This window comes from Natator depressus, chromosome 6, assembly GCF_965152275.1.
Source record: "Natator depressus isolate rNatDep1 chromosome 6, rNatDep2.hap1, whole genome shotgun sequence".
In the NCBI taxonomy this organism is placed as follows: Eukaryota; Metazoa; Chordata; order Testudines; family Cheloniidae; genus Natator; species Natator depressus.
In genome coordinates this window covers 129,277,156-129,293,922 of record NC_134239.1, presented here as the reverse complement: position 1 = coordinate 129,293,922, position 16,767 = coordinate 129,277,156, and the positions used below count along the sequence as shown (strand labels likewise).

The following is a 16,767-nucleotide window of genomic DNA, read 5'->3' as shown; positions in this document are numbered from 1 at the left end:
TTTTTCTGCCATTGATGCTTGAGTTTCTACCCTTCTCTCTCCATCTGGCACAGGCTGTCAGAAAACTAAGGAGCCCTGTATGGGTGATGGGGAAGAAGGGGCTGTTTGGGGACCAGCATGTCAGTGGTCGAGGCCAGTGCAGAATGGTAATGATTCCTCATCTTCAGGTGTGTAGTGCTGCCGGAGCAGTCTGGAGTGTCACTCTGGCACCTGGAATCCAGGATGGGGCAACGCTCCAGCATTCTAGCATTTCCTCTCCCCTCTTCCATTGGTTTCCTTTGAGGCTTGCGCTCCTCCCTGAAGCATCAACTGCTTAGTTGCCCTGGAGGAGAGAGTGGGTGGGAGGGATCCAAGGGGTATAGGCGCTGGGTAGTAGGGCTAGAGGGGTAGATTCCATCCTAAGTGCAGCCCACGCCGTGTGAGCCAGCTCCATCCCTGGTGTGGTGGTGGCGGCAAGTCCATCCCTCCCTGCACTTTGGCATGGAGCTGGGGCTGGTGCCAGCAAGGGAGGGATGGAAGGAATGAGAGAGACAGGGAGGGGAGAAAGTGGGGGTGGTCTGCAGTGGAGGGAGCCAGACACAGCCAGCTGAGGACACCAACACTGCCCCACAGCTCCTTGTGCTCCCAGCTGTAGCCCCCCAACCTGTCCCTCCCAAAGCCCATCCCCTACTACTATACTATACTACTGTAGCCCACCAGCCCATCTCTCCTCAAATCCCACCATCTCTCCTCAACCACTGTCCTATAGCCCCCCTATAACCTCCAACTCCCCACCCAGCTCCTGCTTAAACTCATCCAACCCGCTGCTGCTCCATCCCAAAATAAACATCCAACCTCTCTGATCCCCCCAGATAAATCCAAACCCCACAAAACCTCCTGCCATAGCCCCCTCTCATCCCTCTTCCCTGCCACACCAACCCCCATCTCCTGAAATAAACCCACACCATCACACAACCCTCAAATAAATACCTGTAAAACATCACCCTGCCAACCCTCCCCACCACTTCTCCCCATCCCCTCGAGCCCCATTCCCCAATAAAACCTTCCCTACTCGCCATCGCCTCCCCTCAAACTCCCTCTTCACCCCTTCTCCTGCTGCTCCACCACCCTTTGCTCCCACCAGTGCCCTTCTGCTGCTGTCAACACCCAAGTCCATCTGCCCAATAGATCAGCCCGTATGCCGCCAGCTGCTGGTTGCCCCAAACCTCCTCTTCCTTCTGTTGCTCTAGTCCCTTATGGTTCACCCAGGAACCACCCCCCACACTGCCCCTCACCCCCTTTGCCCTGGCATCAGCATCCCATATTTATTATGGATTGTTTTGCAGGGCTGGTGAACCGTTTCCCCTTCCACTCCCCAACCCTTGTAGTCATGGATGGTCAGATAGCGAGCCCTTCCTCACCCCACCCCCCATTCAAAGGAGCCTGCCACAGCAAATCTGCAAGCAGCAAGAGCCAACAGGCTGGAGTGGGGAACCCTTCAACTCCTTGTCCTGTGAGTGGGGTGCTGGTCTTCTATAATAGGCTTTGGAATTTCTTGGACTCCATAAGTCTTCATGGTTGAATTAAGATCATTGGTCTTTCTTGTTACATGGATTCTAGGTCTCTGATCACTGCCTTAATGAGGTGAGGGTCTGTCCAAGACTGTGGCTGGGTTATAATGTCTTCCATCTTGATATCTAGGCTGCAGATCATATCCAGGTTATGAATGGCTGTGAGGGTTGTTGAACCAGAGATGACCTGTGACAGTCTGAGTGTGAGTTAGTGAGGAGATGAGTTTTGGGATTTTTGCATCTGCAGCCTTGCCAATACGAGTATTGAAATCTTCCAGGATGACACATTAGGGGTATTTCACTGCCATTGCCAGCAAGGAGTCATTGAGCTCCATTATCAGTTCTTTTGTCTGTGGTGGTATTTAAATAAGCATAAAATCTACCTTGGCTTTGGCTCTGGTTTCTACTGGCAAATGAATTCATATGAAGTTTTTACCTGAGGCACCTCACTTTCATTTGATGTTCAAAAGAATATCTAAGTGGGTAACATGATGTATTTTACTGTGTTACCAATTAGCTAGGACATCTTTCCCAGTGAAGATCAAGGCTCACTCCACCAGAGCTCCAGCAACATCCTCTGCCTACTTCAGAAATATGCTAAGTTTCTGAGATCGGCATGGCGGCAATGTGGAGTAATCCACTGACTTTTGTCAATCATTATGCATTAGACTTAGCTGCCAGGCAAGTTTGAAAGAACAGTGCTACAATCCCCGTTTGCCTGCTGCAGCTGATGTTCCTCATTCCACCACCCAGAAGAGGCACTGCTTGCCAGTTGCCTACAGTGGGATCAGCAATGACATATACTCGAAGAATGAACAGTTCCTAACCCTACAATAACTCTGGTTCTTTGAAGAGGTGTCGTAAGTGCAGATCCCATGATTGGCTCTCCATTCCCACTCCTCTGCAAACACAGGCTATGAGTTGTGGGGGAACTGAGCAGAGGTCCCTGGGTGCTCTGACCTTTATGCCCTCGTACAGGAGCACGAGGAAGCACAGGGTGCATGCACAGCCCCAGCAGACGCTGATCTTGCTTGCATGTGCATTTACAGTTGGATCCACCCTGACATCATCTTGAAGAGCCACAGTTCGGGTAGGGTAAGAAATGGTTCATTTTAAATAACCTACTTTAAAATGCCCAAATGCCTTTGATAGGAAGTTTTTCTATTTAGTTTTTGATGTTTGTATAGCTGAGAAAGTTGACTACCCGTTAACATCAGGCTATTGTTCCAGCTGGTCTGAATGTTAACCAGATAACAGTAATCCTTTTTTCCCCCCCAACAGAGAGATTACAGAAGTACGTGAAATGACAAGAAAACCAGTTGCTCGTAATTCACTAGAAAGTGCAGAATATGTTAAGGTCATTACAAGCTTACTGAATGCAAAAGACTTTCGGGACAGAATTAATGGAATTAAACAACTGTTATCAGACACGGAGAACAATCAAGACCTCGTTGTTGCGAACATTGTGAAGGTAACTGTATATAAAAACATTCTCTTTCAAAGGCCCATTAAGCTTCATCCTGATTCTCTGTAGGAAAAGCCTTGATAATAAGAATGTACTGCTTCAGAGATTCTCACTACTAAAAACATTGGTCTGGTCTTTTATTATGAAAATCTGACAAACAGGAGAGTCCCAGAGCAAGTGGGGAGTAGGTCAGGCCTTGCTAACGAGGAGATGGCGAGGTCCAAAAATAGTTGGAAACAGATGGAAAAGAGAGAGACTTAGAGCTATGTCTTAGGTAGAGGTTGAAAAAGAAGGGATTGGAAAGACTGGGGAAGGCCAAAGACCTGATTGCAGAATTAATCCTGGAGTATTTTTTCCAATTATTACAGTTTTATTCTTATCTTAATTCCATGTTAAATCTTTGTTTGAGTTAAACAAAAATCTATTGCCCAGTTTGGATTTTCTCTTGTTTTCTTTTTATTACAATTCTACCACCACTGTGTGAGCCTTTTACCAAATCTTATTTTAGGAAGCCATAGACTGCATCAGTCTAAAGAACTCCTGAGTAGCTTAAGCAATCTTTGCAGTGGCTTGCTTATTTCGATTGTGGTAGTTTGGATCAGGGCATAATTGTGCTAGGCATTGTATAAAGGAAGACATGATACCTGCCTGAAGATCTTAACTCTAAAAAGTAAGGAAAACATAAAAGGTAAAAGAGAGACATACAATCAAAATTAGTACCCCAAAAACCCTGTGTTGTGTGTGAATTAAGGTTGCTCTGTACAGAGCATAATTTATACAAAATGCAAAAAGCAAGGAAATGAAAAGTTAATGCATCTGATATGCCACACCATTTATTACATCCCCCCCCAAAGACGCCCACCTCATCACTAGAACAATCACCAAACAAGACACCACTCCACAACCTTAATCTGTCTCAGTAAAGATGTCAGCCATCCACCACCCCTTTCCCCCAGATTCCTCCACATCAGCAACTGCCAGACTTCCCTCAGCTTTCCTCTGTACTATCTGTTCAGCATAGTTCTGGAAAGTCTCACTCACTCTTGTTTGGGGACTTAAAGGAGAAGAGGTCTATTTCTGTTTTTTTCCAAGAGTTAATTTGTTAGTATCAATGCGGTAGCTGCATCCAGTCTACTTTCTCAGGAATGCCATTTTTTAGGGGGAAAATAGCAGCCTAGAATAGATTAGGTTAAAACCCTAGCAGAATCCCTTTACTTTTAATGGAGTCCTACATGGATCCGTTCTTGGCCCAATGCTATTCAGTATCCTGATCAGTGATCTAGAAGAAAATACAGAACCATTGCTGGTAAAATTTGCAAATGACATAAAAATGGTTAGAATGGTAAATAATGATGGGGTTAGGTCAGTTATACAGATCATTCTGGATTGCTTGGTAAGGTGGGTTCTCGTTGGAATTTATCATTATAGATATTAGTGTCTGGTGGTACCCTGTATTACTATCTGAACCATAAATTCCTCTGTTAAATCCAAAGTCTGAATGATATTTATACAATTGTTCTAAACACATCTAATAGCCTAAATAGTAGGCAACTACTGCATTCAAACTGTAACAAAACATTTATAACATTTGATCGAAATACTTACAAAAGAGCTAAGCCATGGCCAGCTTCAACTTGGTCAAGTATTAGCAGTGAACCCTTCAAGAGCTTATCCTTTTATAGCCATTAACAAATAAGTGAGGTCACTGCTAACGGCTAACTAGCTAAAACCCAGGTTTTGGTGGTTTGGGGTCATTGCTGGTTCAACTCACACAATTAGCAGGAGAGTGGGGTGGGAGGAGGTATTGTTTCATGGTCTCTGTGTGTATATAATGTCTTCTGCAGTTTCCACAGTATGCATCTGATGAAGTGAGCTGTAGCTCACGAAAGCTCATGCTCAAATAAACTGGTTAGTCTCTAAGGTGCCACAAGTACTCCTTTTCTTTTTTCTTTTTACGAATACAGACTAACATGGCTGTTACTCTGAAACCAATCTTTCCTTATTATTAACTATTCCTGATAATTTGGGCCTCTTCTTCCTTCTATCTTATCAGTTAACTCTCAGGTCCTATTTTTCAATTAAGCTGCGTACTTTCAAGGCTTTCCCACAACTGCACTTTACATGACCTACATAAACACGTTTGTTTTTTTAAACTAATTTAACCCTTTGTTACTTAAACTACAAAGCACATATTTTTCTTCATTCCCACAGTTCATTTGTACAGTATGCATTTGTACAATATGGATTTTAATACAGCTAGTTGTAAGAATGTAAAGCATCTAGGAACAAGGAATGGGGACTGTATCTTGGAATGCAGTGACTCTGAAAAGGACTTGGGGGGTTAAGGTAGAAAACCAGTTGAACATGAGTTTTCTTTATAACTCCCTACCAAGCTGACAAGCATGACCTTTATCATAGCAGGACCTTTCCCAAGGAAGAAAAAGCAGTGCAGATTGTTACTATGATGCTAATCTTGTATTTCCTGTGCATACACAGGGAAACTAGTTGCATTCATTCACATAAGGCAATTAGCCATTCAAACTAACAAGACAGATCACAAGTGGTTTACTATGTGGAATTACAGGTTTCAAGGAGAGATTAGGACAATAATATTACTATACCACAAGTTCCATCTAAATGCTAATATCCCCTTCTGATCTTGGAGTCAATAGAATACAGTAATGAAGCATTATAAGTAGGGCTGTCAATTAATCGCAGTTAACTCGCACGATTAACTCAAAAAATTAATCGTAATTAATCGCAGTTTTAATCGCACTGTTAAACAATAGAATACCAATTGAAATTTATTAAATATTTTTGGATGTTTTTCTACATTTTCAAATGTTGATTTCAATTACAACATAGACTACAAAGTGTACAGTGCTCACTTTATATTTTTATTACAAATATTTGCACTGTAAAAAGATAAACAAAAGAAATAGTATTTTTCAGTTCACCTCATACAATACCATAATGCAATCTCTTTATCTTGAAAGTACAACTTACAAATGTAGATTTTTTTTCTTATGTAACTGCACTCAAAACCAAAACAATGTAAAACTTTAGAGCCTACAAGTCCAGTCAGTCCTACTTCTTGTTCAGCCAATCACTAAGACAAATACATTTGTTTACATTTATGGGAGATAGTGCTGCCAGCTTCTTATTTACAGTGTCACCTGAAAGTGAGAACAGGCATTCGCATGGCACTTTTGTAGCCAGCATTGCAAGATATTTACGTGCCAGATATGCTAAATATTCGTATGCCCCTTCATGCTTCGGCCACCATTCCAGAGGACATGCTTCCATGCTGATGATGCTTGTTAAAAAAATGTGTTCATTAAATTTGTGACTGAACTCCTTGGGAGAGAATAGTATGTCTCCTGCTCTGTTTTACCCACTTTCTGCCTATATTTCATGTTATAGCAGTCTTGGATGGTGACCCAGCACATGGTGCTCATTTTAAGAACGCTTTCACTGCAGATTTCACAAAACACAAACAAGGCACCAATGTGAGATTTCTAAAGATGGCTACAGCACTCGACCCAAAGTTAAGAATCTGAAGTGCCTTCCAAAATCTGAGAGGGATGAGGTGTGGAGCATACTTTCAGAAGTCTTAAAAGAGCAGCACTTTGATGCGGAAACTACAGAACCCGAACCACCAAAAAAGAAAATCAGCCTTCTGCTGGTGGCATCTGACTCAGATGATGAAAGTGAACATGCATCGGTCTGCGCTGCTTTGGATAGTTATCGAGCAGAACCCCTCATTAGCATGGACACGTCCTCTAGAATGGTGGCTGAAGCATGAAGGAACATATGAATCTTTAACGCATCTGGCACGTAAATATCTTGTAATGCCTGTCTCTTTCAGGTGACATTGTAAACAAGAAGCAGGCAGCATTATCTCCTGAAAATGTAAACAAACTTGTTTGTCTGGGTGACTGACTGAACAAGAAGTATGACTGAGTGAACTAGTAGGCTCTAAAGTTTTACATTGTTTTATTTTTGAATGTAGGTTTTTTTGTACATAATTCTACATTTGTACATTCAACTTTCATCATAAAGAGATTGTATTACAGTACTTGTATGGGGTGAATTGAAAAATAATTTATTAGCCTCTAAGGTGCCACAAGTACTCCTGTTATTTTTTTTTGAAAAATACTATTTATTTTGTTTTTTATAGCACAAATATTTGTAATAAAAAATAAATATAAAGTGAGCACTGTACACTTTGTGTTCTGTGTTGTAATTGAAATGAATATATTTGAAAATGTAGAAAACATCCAAAAATATTTAAATAAATGGTATTCTATTGTTTAACAGTGCGATTAATCACAATTAATTTTTGTAATCGCTTGACAGCCCTAATTATAAGACAGGAACAGGATTTAGCATCTAAAGCTAATTAGATCACATTGTTGAGCTTCTAACAAGATACAGGTAAACACAGACACATACATTTAGCATCTACCCTTGATTTCTATTACTACAAATAAATGGGTTAACGATTCTGGTCTAGCACATCTCTTTGAAATCCACATACAAGTAGACTGTCTTGATTACATTTCAGTGCCTCTTGTTAAGTTGTTATGGGTCACCCACAGGTTGGCTGTTCTGTCAGTGTCTCAGAGATGTTTTAGCTCAAACAAAAATTGTGGGTTTGATACAGAAATTACTAAGTGAGGTTCTGTGTATGGCCTGTGTTATACAGGAGGTCAGACTAGAACAGTGGCTCTCAACCTTTCCAGACTACTGTACACCTTTCAGGAGTGTAATTTGTCTTGTGTACCCGCAAGTTTCACTTAAAAACCACTTGCTTACAAAATCAGCCATAACAATACAAATGCGTCACAGCACACATTACTGAAAAATTGCGTGCTTTCTCATTTTTACCATATAATTATAAAATAAATCAATTGGAATATACATATTGTACTTACATTTCAGTGTACGGTATATAAAGCAGTATAAACAAGTCAGTGTCTGTGTGAAATTTTAGTTTGTATTGACTTCGCTAGTGCTTTTTATGTAGCCTGTTGTAAAATTAAGCAAATATCTAGATGAGGAAGCCCTTGGTGTACTCCGAGGGGTACACACATCCCTTGTTGAGAACCACTGGACTAGATGATCATAATAGTCTCTTCTGGCCTTAAAAGTCTATAAATAGAAATAGTTATTGTTTCTGTTTTGTCTTTGCTTCAGGAAGGCAAAAACCCCTTTGGCGTACTTATTCTTTATCATTTGTGTTGTGGTAGCACGTAGGGGTTGAAATCATAGATCAAGGCCCCATGGTGTTAACACTGCACAGACATGTCTCTGAAATGCTATGGGAGGGGGATGCTCTATTCTTCTCATGCAGAATCTAGGGATTCAGTCTATTTCAATGGGTAGCCTTGTTTAAAAACAACAGTAGCACAGAAAATACGGCTATCAGATCAAAAGTTACAGAAGGCTAGTTTAACCTTATTGTGTTGTCTGGGAATGACTAGAATACATATGAACTGAGAGAAAATTGAACTATATACAGTATAAAAATATCAAACTCCATTTTACCTTGGTAAAAAGGATAAAATCCCAGATGACTGCACATCAAAGTTTTGTGTGGGTAAAATGTACCACTCAAGTTACTCATATAATGTGTGAGAAAACATGAAACTTCTCTAACTTCTGTGATATTTGTACGCTTTTTTCAGATCTTTGACGCTTTCAGGTCTCGCTTACATGACTCCAACAGCAAAGTAAATCAGGTAGCTCTAGAGACGATGTACAAGATGATTCCTTTGCTGAAAGATAACTTATCACCTGTTATCAACATGTTGATTCCAGCCATGGTAGACAACAACCTGAACTCCAAGAATCCAGGGATCTATGCTGCTGCCACAAATGTTATTCAAGCTCTTTGTCAACATTTAGGTAATTAACTGTTGAAGTTGCCAGTCTTTATAAAACTGTTCCTACCAAGCCATTGTATATGTGTGGTGGGTAGGAGGTTTGAGGCCTTGGCTACACTTGCGAGTTACAGTGCAATAAAGCCACCCAGAGCGCTGTACCTCACCCCCCATCCACACTGGTAAGGCACATACAGCGCTGTGTCTCCGCGGCTACAGCGCTGCTGGTACTCCACCTCCGAGAGGATTAACAACTGTTGCGCATTGGCTGAGACGCTCCAGTGTAAACGGGGAATATCGTTATTACACACTGATTGACCTCTGGAAACTCCCCATAATCCTTTTAACTGAAGCGTCCTCTCTTGTTTTGTTGTGAACTCCGGACGCGGAAGTGCCATTTCAAAGCTTAGTTTCGGGGGGGGGCTGCTTATCAAAAAAACCAAACACAGCTGCTGTTTGCTTTGAATGAGTGAGAGGCAGGCAGGGGGGCTCCGTTTGAAGTGCTGACAGCTAATGTTTGCTGCGGGGGGGGGGGGAGATGTTCTGTTTCTGAAAGCGGCTGCTTATCTCATCTATCTATGCCGTTTGCTTTCAGTGAGTGAGAGAGAGGCGGGGGAGGGAGCGGGGCCTGTACATACAGGACAGCAAGCGGACGCATTCTCAGCACCCCAAAAACCCACGCTCTCTCTCCCCCCACGCTCCCTGTCACACTCCACCCCCCCCATTTGAAAAGCACGTTGCAGCCACTTGGATGCTGGGATAGCTGCCCATAATGCACCGCTCCCAAGGCAGCTGCAAATGTGGACACCACAGTGCGCTGGCAGCTGTCCGTGTGGACAGACTGCAGCGCTTTCCCTACTCAGCGGTACGAAGGTGGGTTTAACTCTCAGCGCTGTACATCTGTAAGTGTAGCCAAGGCCTGAGTATATTGATACGCTAAGCATAGATTGACTTTGGTGACTGTTAAGAAGTGTGAAAAAACAGAGGCTATCCATTACCTTTTTCACTTTGCACATTCACATCACTTAGGCTGTTTGCCCTGATCAGTCCTACACAGCACATAAAATGATGCAACAATGTTGCTGTAAGTCAATTTATATAAGTCAGGAAGGGCCCAGTCCTGCAAATTGAGGAACACCTGCTGAGATGGCTGAGTGCCCCTAACTGTAATGGCTTTTATAGCATTTAAAAGTGTTAAGCAACTTTGAGGACTTAGCTGTCATGTACATTTCTAACTCTGCAGTAATGTAGTAGTTAGTCCTTACAAGAAATCAGTTCTCTTGTAGTTATTCATAAAAATTCACAAGTTAAAATAATTCTTTGATCTTCAGTGAAAAAAGAAACTTTCTACCTTAAGTCACTTTGGTTCAGCAGTTTTATTTTAATAAATTCTGAACTGAAGATTTTATTTTATAAAGTCGTTTTAACTTGCCTACATACTTTACTGTTGTATAAATGTGATTATTCTGATGGTTTTTAACATTTTTTTATTCTTTGAATTTAGATAATTACTTGCTTCTCCAACCATTCTGCACAAAGGCCCAGTTTTTGAATGGAAAAGCAAAACAAGACATGACTGAAAAGCTTGCTGGTAAAGTTACATATTGCTTTGCAAATTCACTTGTATTCCATTTTCATTCGCCAAACTCACTTCTTGATGCAAGTGGTTATGTTTGTCACAACAACAAGAGTATCGCATTTGGCACAAATGCCCTGCAGCCACAGAAATGATGCGCATGGCCCATGCAGTGATTCTCATGCCGCATGTTGTCTGTCAGAAGAAATAGTATTTTTAAGCCAAAGGAGCAGACACATTAGTTGGTCAGATACTCCTGCAAAGGGGACCATATAATAACCTAAACGGTTATTCTAGAATTAACACATTCAAAAACCAGTCGGAGAACACTTCAAGCTCCCTGGACACTCAATAACAGACTTAAAAGTGGCAATTCTTCACCAAAAAAACTTCAAAAACAGACTCCAACAAGAAACTGCAGAATGTAAGGCACTGGGTTGCGGCGGCTCTGGTCAGAACCACCGACGGGCTGTTAAAAGTCCTGTCAGTGGTGCTGCCCGGCTAAGACAGGCTAGTCCCTACCCGTTCTGACACCATGCTGTGCCCTGGAAGCAGCCAGCAGCAGGTCTGGCTCCTAGGCAGGGAGGCCATGGGACTCTGTGCACTACCCATGCCCCAAGCACTGGCTCTGCACTCCCATTGGCTGGGAAAGAACTACAATTAATGCTCAGGGTGAGTAACTTTCCTTCCTCTCTTGTATCAGGTTTGCAACAGTCTTCTACCCCTTAGCTGCAGAGGGTCTCCACAGTCCTTTCACTAGGGTATGGGAAGAGTCCTTCCACCCCTCATGGCTAGCCCTCTTACCAGCTTCCGACCATAGCCCTTTGTAGACTTATTCCTGAGGCCCCTGTCAGGAGAAAACTGCATCCATGGCTGTTCCTCTTTAGATTTGCCTGCAGAGAGACTGTTCTCTCTTCCAAGTCTTTCTCCCATTGACACAGTGGTTTGGCTTTTATATCTTACTAGTTTTCACAGCAGGCCTTGCTCTCAGCATGTTATTGCACGGTCCTTGAAGACGAAAGATATCACACTGCCTCACACTACAGGAGACCCAGGCCCAGTAACAGGCAAAGTGGGCTGCATTTCCTCTGAAAGCGGTCAGCACACTCTGTTACTGGATCTTAATCTAGTAGCATATTATTGTTTTAAAAAGAATGTATTAGATAGATGCCCTGGACATGATGATTTAGACAGAATAGACTTGTAAGCGTACCTCACCCTGGAAACAGTTGTCTTGTGCATGGCTGGATTCACATTTCTAGATCTTCTCACTAACATTATTAAAATATTGTTAGGAAGATAAATGACAATAGCAGCGATAACAGCAACACCCAAGCCAATTGTTACCTAACTAAGATTCATTAATTATGCTCTCCATAATGACCAGATTTTCAACTTGGCCAAAAATCAGATTTAAAAGTTGCCCCCCCAGTGTTCATATACCAATTGGGCAGATAATGTCTCTTGTAGCTTCATTGTGGTCCCACATCACGTTTAATAGTTTAGGAGTATAGTTTCAAATTCATTGGCTATACATTTCCTATCACCTATAACAAAACACCTAAAGCTTGTACTACAGTTTGAGATTATATTCTTTAATACGAAATGAGAGGGGGGAGATGGGTGTTGCATAAGTATAATCATGAATATCTGGCTGAATTATCTTTTGTTATCAGTACTCTAAAGGAGATGGGAGATCATTAGACTAATCCAATGGTTCTCAAACTGTGGGTCAGGACCCCATTTCAATGGGGTCGCCAGGGCTGGCCTCAGGCTTGCTAGGGCTTGAGGCTGAAGCCAAGGTCTGAGCCCCACCACCCTGGCTGGAAACCAAAGCCTGAGCCCCACTGCTTGGGATCAAAGCTGAAGTCCAAGGACTTCTGCCCTGAATGATGGGGCTCAGACTTTTCACAGAATCGTAGAATATCAGGGTTGGAAGGGACCTAAGGAGGTCATCTAGTCCAACCCCCTGCTCAAAGCAGGACCAATCCCCAACTAAATCATCCCAGCCAGGGCTTTGTCAAGCCTGACCTTAAAGACTTCTAAGGAAGGAGATTCCACCACCTCCCTAGGTAACGCATTCCAGTGTTTCACCGCCCTCCTAGTGAAAAAGTTTTTCCTAATATCCAACCTAAACCTCCCCCACTGCAACTTGAGACCATTACTCCTCGTTCTGTCATCTGCTACCGCTGAGAACAGTCTAGATCCATCCTCTTTGGAACCCCCTTTCAGGTAGTTGAAAGCGGCTATCAAATCCCCCCTCACTCTTCTCTTCCGCAGACTAAACAATCCCAGTTCCCTCAGCCTCTCCTCATAAGTCATGTGTTCCAGTCCCCTAATCATTTTTGTTGCCCTCCGCTGGACTCGCTCCAATTTGTCCACATCCTTCTTGTAGTGTGGGGCCCAAAACTGGACACAGTACTCCAGATGAGGCCTCACCAATGTCAAATAGAGGGGAACGATCACGTCCCTCGATCTGCTGGCAATGCCCCTACTTATACAGCCCAAAATGCCATTGGCCTTCTTGGCAACAAGGGCACACTGTTGACTCATATCCAGCTTCTTGTCCACTGTAACCCCTAGGTCTTTTCTGCAGAACTGCTGCCTAGCCATTCGGTCCCTAGTCTGTAGCGGTGCATGGGATTCTTCCGTTCTAAGTGCAGAACTCTGCACTTGTCCTTGTTGAACCTCATCAGATTTCTTTTGGCCCAATCCTCTAATTGTCTAGGGCCCTCTATATCCTATCCCTACCCTCCAGCACATCTACCTCTCCTCCCAGTTTAGTGTCATCTGCAAACTTGCTGAGGGTGCAATCCACACCATCCTCCAGGTCATTTATAAAGATATTGAACAAAACCGGCCCAAGGACCAGCCTTTGGGGCACTCCACTTGATACTGGCTGTCAACTAGACATGGAGCCGTTGATCACTACCTGTTGAGCCCAGCAATCTAGCCAGCTTTCTGTCCACCTTATAGTCCATTCATCCAGCCCATGCTTCTTTAACTTGCTGGCAAGAATACTGTGGGAGACCATGTCAAAAGCTTTGCTAAAGTGTCTTTGGCTTTGGCCCCGCTGTCCAGGAGGCTGGCTTGGACTTTGGCCCCCTTGCTAGGGGTAGTGGAGCTCAGGCTTCAGTCCACCCTCCTGGGGTCATATAGTAATTTTTGTTGTCAGAACTTTGAGACCCCTGCTATTAGCTTAGATGGTCACAGACGCAACCCCATGCTCTGGGTGTTCCTAGTCTCTGACTGTGAGAAGCTGGGATTGGATGACAGGGGATGGATCACTTGATAGTTATCTGTTCTGTTCATTCCCGCTGAAGTATCTGGCATTGGCCACTATCAGAAGACAGAATACTGGGCTAGATGGACCTTTGGTCTGACCCAGTATGGCCTTTCTTATACATTTTACATATGAAGCTGAATTTCCAGCACATTTGTGTATCAGGTTGTGTGTTTTTTTCCCCGTGAGGGTGGTGATGGTGATCTAGTAAAATTAATGGCACTGTATAGCTCTCCATTCTGGTGACGAGATGAAAATATGCCTGTAATATTTATGCTTTGAAGTTGTTAAATCTTAAGTAGGGAAATTATTTTATTTCTGGGTATTTATATTATAGGGCTTCTGTACTGCCACAGTGTTTTTAGTTCTATCTGTTATGCCCAAGTGTTGCAGAACATGTGGAACTGTGTCAGGTTTCTCAGAAGAGTGGTGTAAGGGACTGCGGAAGACTCTGTGACCGTCTAGCTAGGGACGAACGCTTTCTCGTGCAGACAGTTACTATCAGTCAGTGTCGGACATGAGGAACCGGTCAAAACCAGTCCTCAACCGGCCTTGACTGCCTTGTGTTGGCCCCTTGCCAGTAGAGGAGCACAACCCCTTAGTAATTATACATGAGCTAATAATGTTAAGTGTATATTAATGCCTGCTATCCACCCCTTCGTGGGACTCCGTCCCAGGCATTGCTCCGGTGCACTGGGCTCTCTGCCTCCATGACAGCAACGCTTGGAGTCCCTTACCTTCAATAAAGCCAATAATTCGCCACTTTGCTGCGTTTGAGCCTCGCTGTTTTGGAGCACCCCTGCCAGGCCTCCCAGGCCTAGAACAGAACAAGTGGGTTAGAGTGACAGCATCACCTCACTCCTCTGTCTTCTAGCCACAAACTGCTCAGAGACCTTCCTCTTGTAAAACATCTGTTGGGGCTCTCCTGGGACCATCCCAATCTATCAATTAGACCCAACTTTACTGCTGAGGTTTACGTGGGAGTGATTTAATCGCTGATCCACTGGTCAGCGTGCTGGTACAGCTGCTGTTGTCCAGCACTCTGTCAGTTATCCTAACACACAAACTGCAATACTGATACATAATGATGAGAAAAGGAAGATATAATAACCCAACCTCAAAATGTATCCTCCTTTTCTAGGTTTATCTGACATTTTTTAATGAATGGTTACAATTATTAACTTGTGCTAGATGGATATAACTTTTAAAAAGCCTCTGAGGGGGAGATGATTGTCAAGCGATACTATTTAAATTGGATTCACAGAGGTCATGGTATTTGAAAAGAAAATACAAATAATATCCTACAACATGGTAATTACAGTTGTATTGTGTTCTCTTAATTCTTTCAGATCTTGTTATGGAGCTATACCCACGGAAGCCTCATGCTATAGAGCAGAAAGTTTTAGTTGTCCTATGGCATCTCTTAGGAAACATGACAAACAGTGGCTCGCTACCGGGAGCTGGAGGAAATATTCGGACAGCTACAGCTAAATTATCAAAAGCACTTTTTGCACAAATGGGTCAAAGCCTGTTAATCCAGGCTGCATCTCAGCCACCACACATCAAAAAGAATTTAGAAGAATTTCTTGATATAGCTACCTAAAATAAACGGTGTGTGTGTGTAGCTCAGTCAATACATACACTATATGACAGACTGATACCTGTTTACATGAACACAAGTGAAACAATTCTAAAGTTGCTTTTCACAGTGCCTGCACTTTCATGTAGAAAACTAGAATGGCTGCCTTTATTGACAACCTGTAGAGCACCTCACTGTCCTGACCCAGCACATGTACACCAAATCAGTATAACACTCATGAACTGTCCTCACCAGTGTTGCTTGCAGGCCACATGGAAGTATCTAAGGTCTTTAAAGAGAAGTCAGTCCTGCTCATTTGCACTCTTCTTTAGAAATTACAGCACAGTACCCTGTATGTAATAATAGATATGAAATTTGTAATGAATAATATACTTTTTATTATGTAATCATGTTCTGACATGTTTTCTCACTTAGCCTTACTTACGTAAGTGGAAAAAAATCCTTGAGTGATGTATATGGTACCAAGCACAGGGGTTTGTGTGACATTTGTGAAAAATATGTATTTCTTAAATCAGTCCACTTATGATTGTGCAGTATTAGCTTACTATTGCTCCTGTTACATTGATATAACATTTGTTCGACAGTTGGGCATAATCAGCTGCACAGATGTAAAATTTTAACAGGTTATAATGAAGCATGATGACAAAAAAATTTAGGAAATAATTTTTACAGATTTTGAAATACACATTTGTCTTAAAAAATAATTTCCAGGTGGTGAATGTAACTTCCGTAGTTTTGTTTAAAAACACTAAATTTAATCTTTATCTGTCAAATATTTATAAAGGTGTTATCTCTCAGCCCAGGTGTGTAATTCTCAACAACATAGTGCCACGTCTTCTATAGCTTTTTTCAGAGTTCTCCGGCTACAGGTACTGTACTCATTTTAAAAAGAAAAAGGAATGTTATAAAAAATAAATGGATTTATTTCTGTAAAAGTGTGACATGATGATGTTTCACTCAAAAACTCTCTCCCTTTGTTGGATGCAAAAACAAAATCATTTATGGACAACTAAACATACAACAAAGACTAGTGTTATCTGTAAAGTTCTGGTTTACACTGGGTATCATGAGAGGATGAATGTTACCATGAAGCAAGGTTCTGTTTTATGGGCAGTAGTGCTAAAAGTAAGATGGTTAAAAGTGTAAAACTGTATTTTCCGCCTCAAATTGTGAGCTCAAGGAAACCGTACAAATAATTCTTTTGTGTCCACTTCAGTTACAGATATAGCTGGAGCTAAATTAAGTGTGGAAAATTAGTTGTAGATATTATTTCTGACAGGATTTTCATTCCCCACCTTTAGCTCCTTAGCACAAGCCTCTCAGCTCTTAATGAATGTTTACTTCCAAGGGGAGTGGGAGCAGGGAAGAGTATGAGCCTACTGGCCACACATCATCCGCTGCCAGTTGT

The 16,767-nt window shown here is 42.4% G+C and overlaps 1 protein-coding gene across 2 annotated transcripts in view; it reads left to right on the top strand.

Moving 5' to 3' along the window:
* The window catches only part of TOGARAM1 (TOG array regulator of axonemal microtubules 1), an 84,231-nt gene extending 67,957 nt beyond the window's left edge, over positions 1–16,274 (top strand). The window contains exons 19-22 of one of the 2 annotated variants that reach the window (XM_074956584.1): positions 2,832–3,021; positions 8,706–8,925; positions 10,405–10,491; positions 15,109–16,274. In XM_074956584.1, coding sequence (XP_074812685.1) covers positions 2,832–3,021; positions 8,706–8,925; positions 10,405–10,491; positions 15,109–15,362 — 751 coding nt within the window. In that variant the 3' untranslated portion in view covers positions 15,363–16,274. Of the gene's footprint in view, positions 1–2,831; positions 3,022–6,438; positions 6,569–8,705; positions 8,926–10,404; positions 10,492–15,108 lie in introns of those variants that run through there. The other variant, XM_074956585.1, reaches the window with a different exon arrangement.
* Positions 16,275–16,767: the final 493 nt, after the last annotated feature.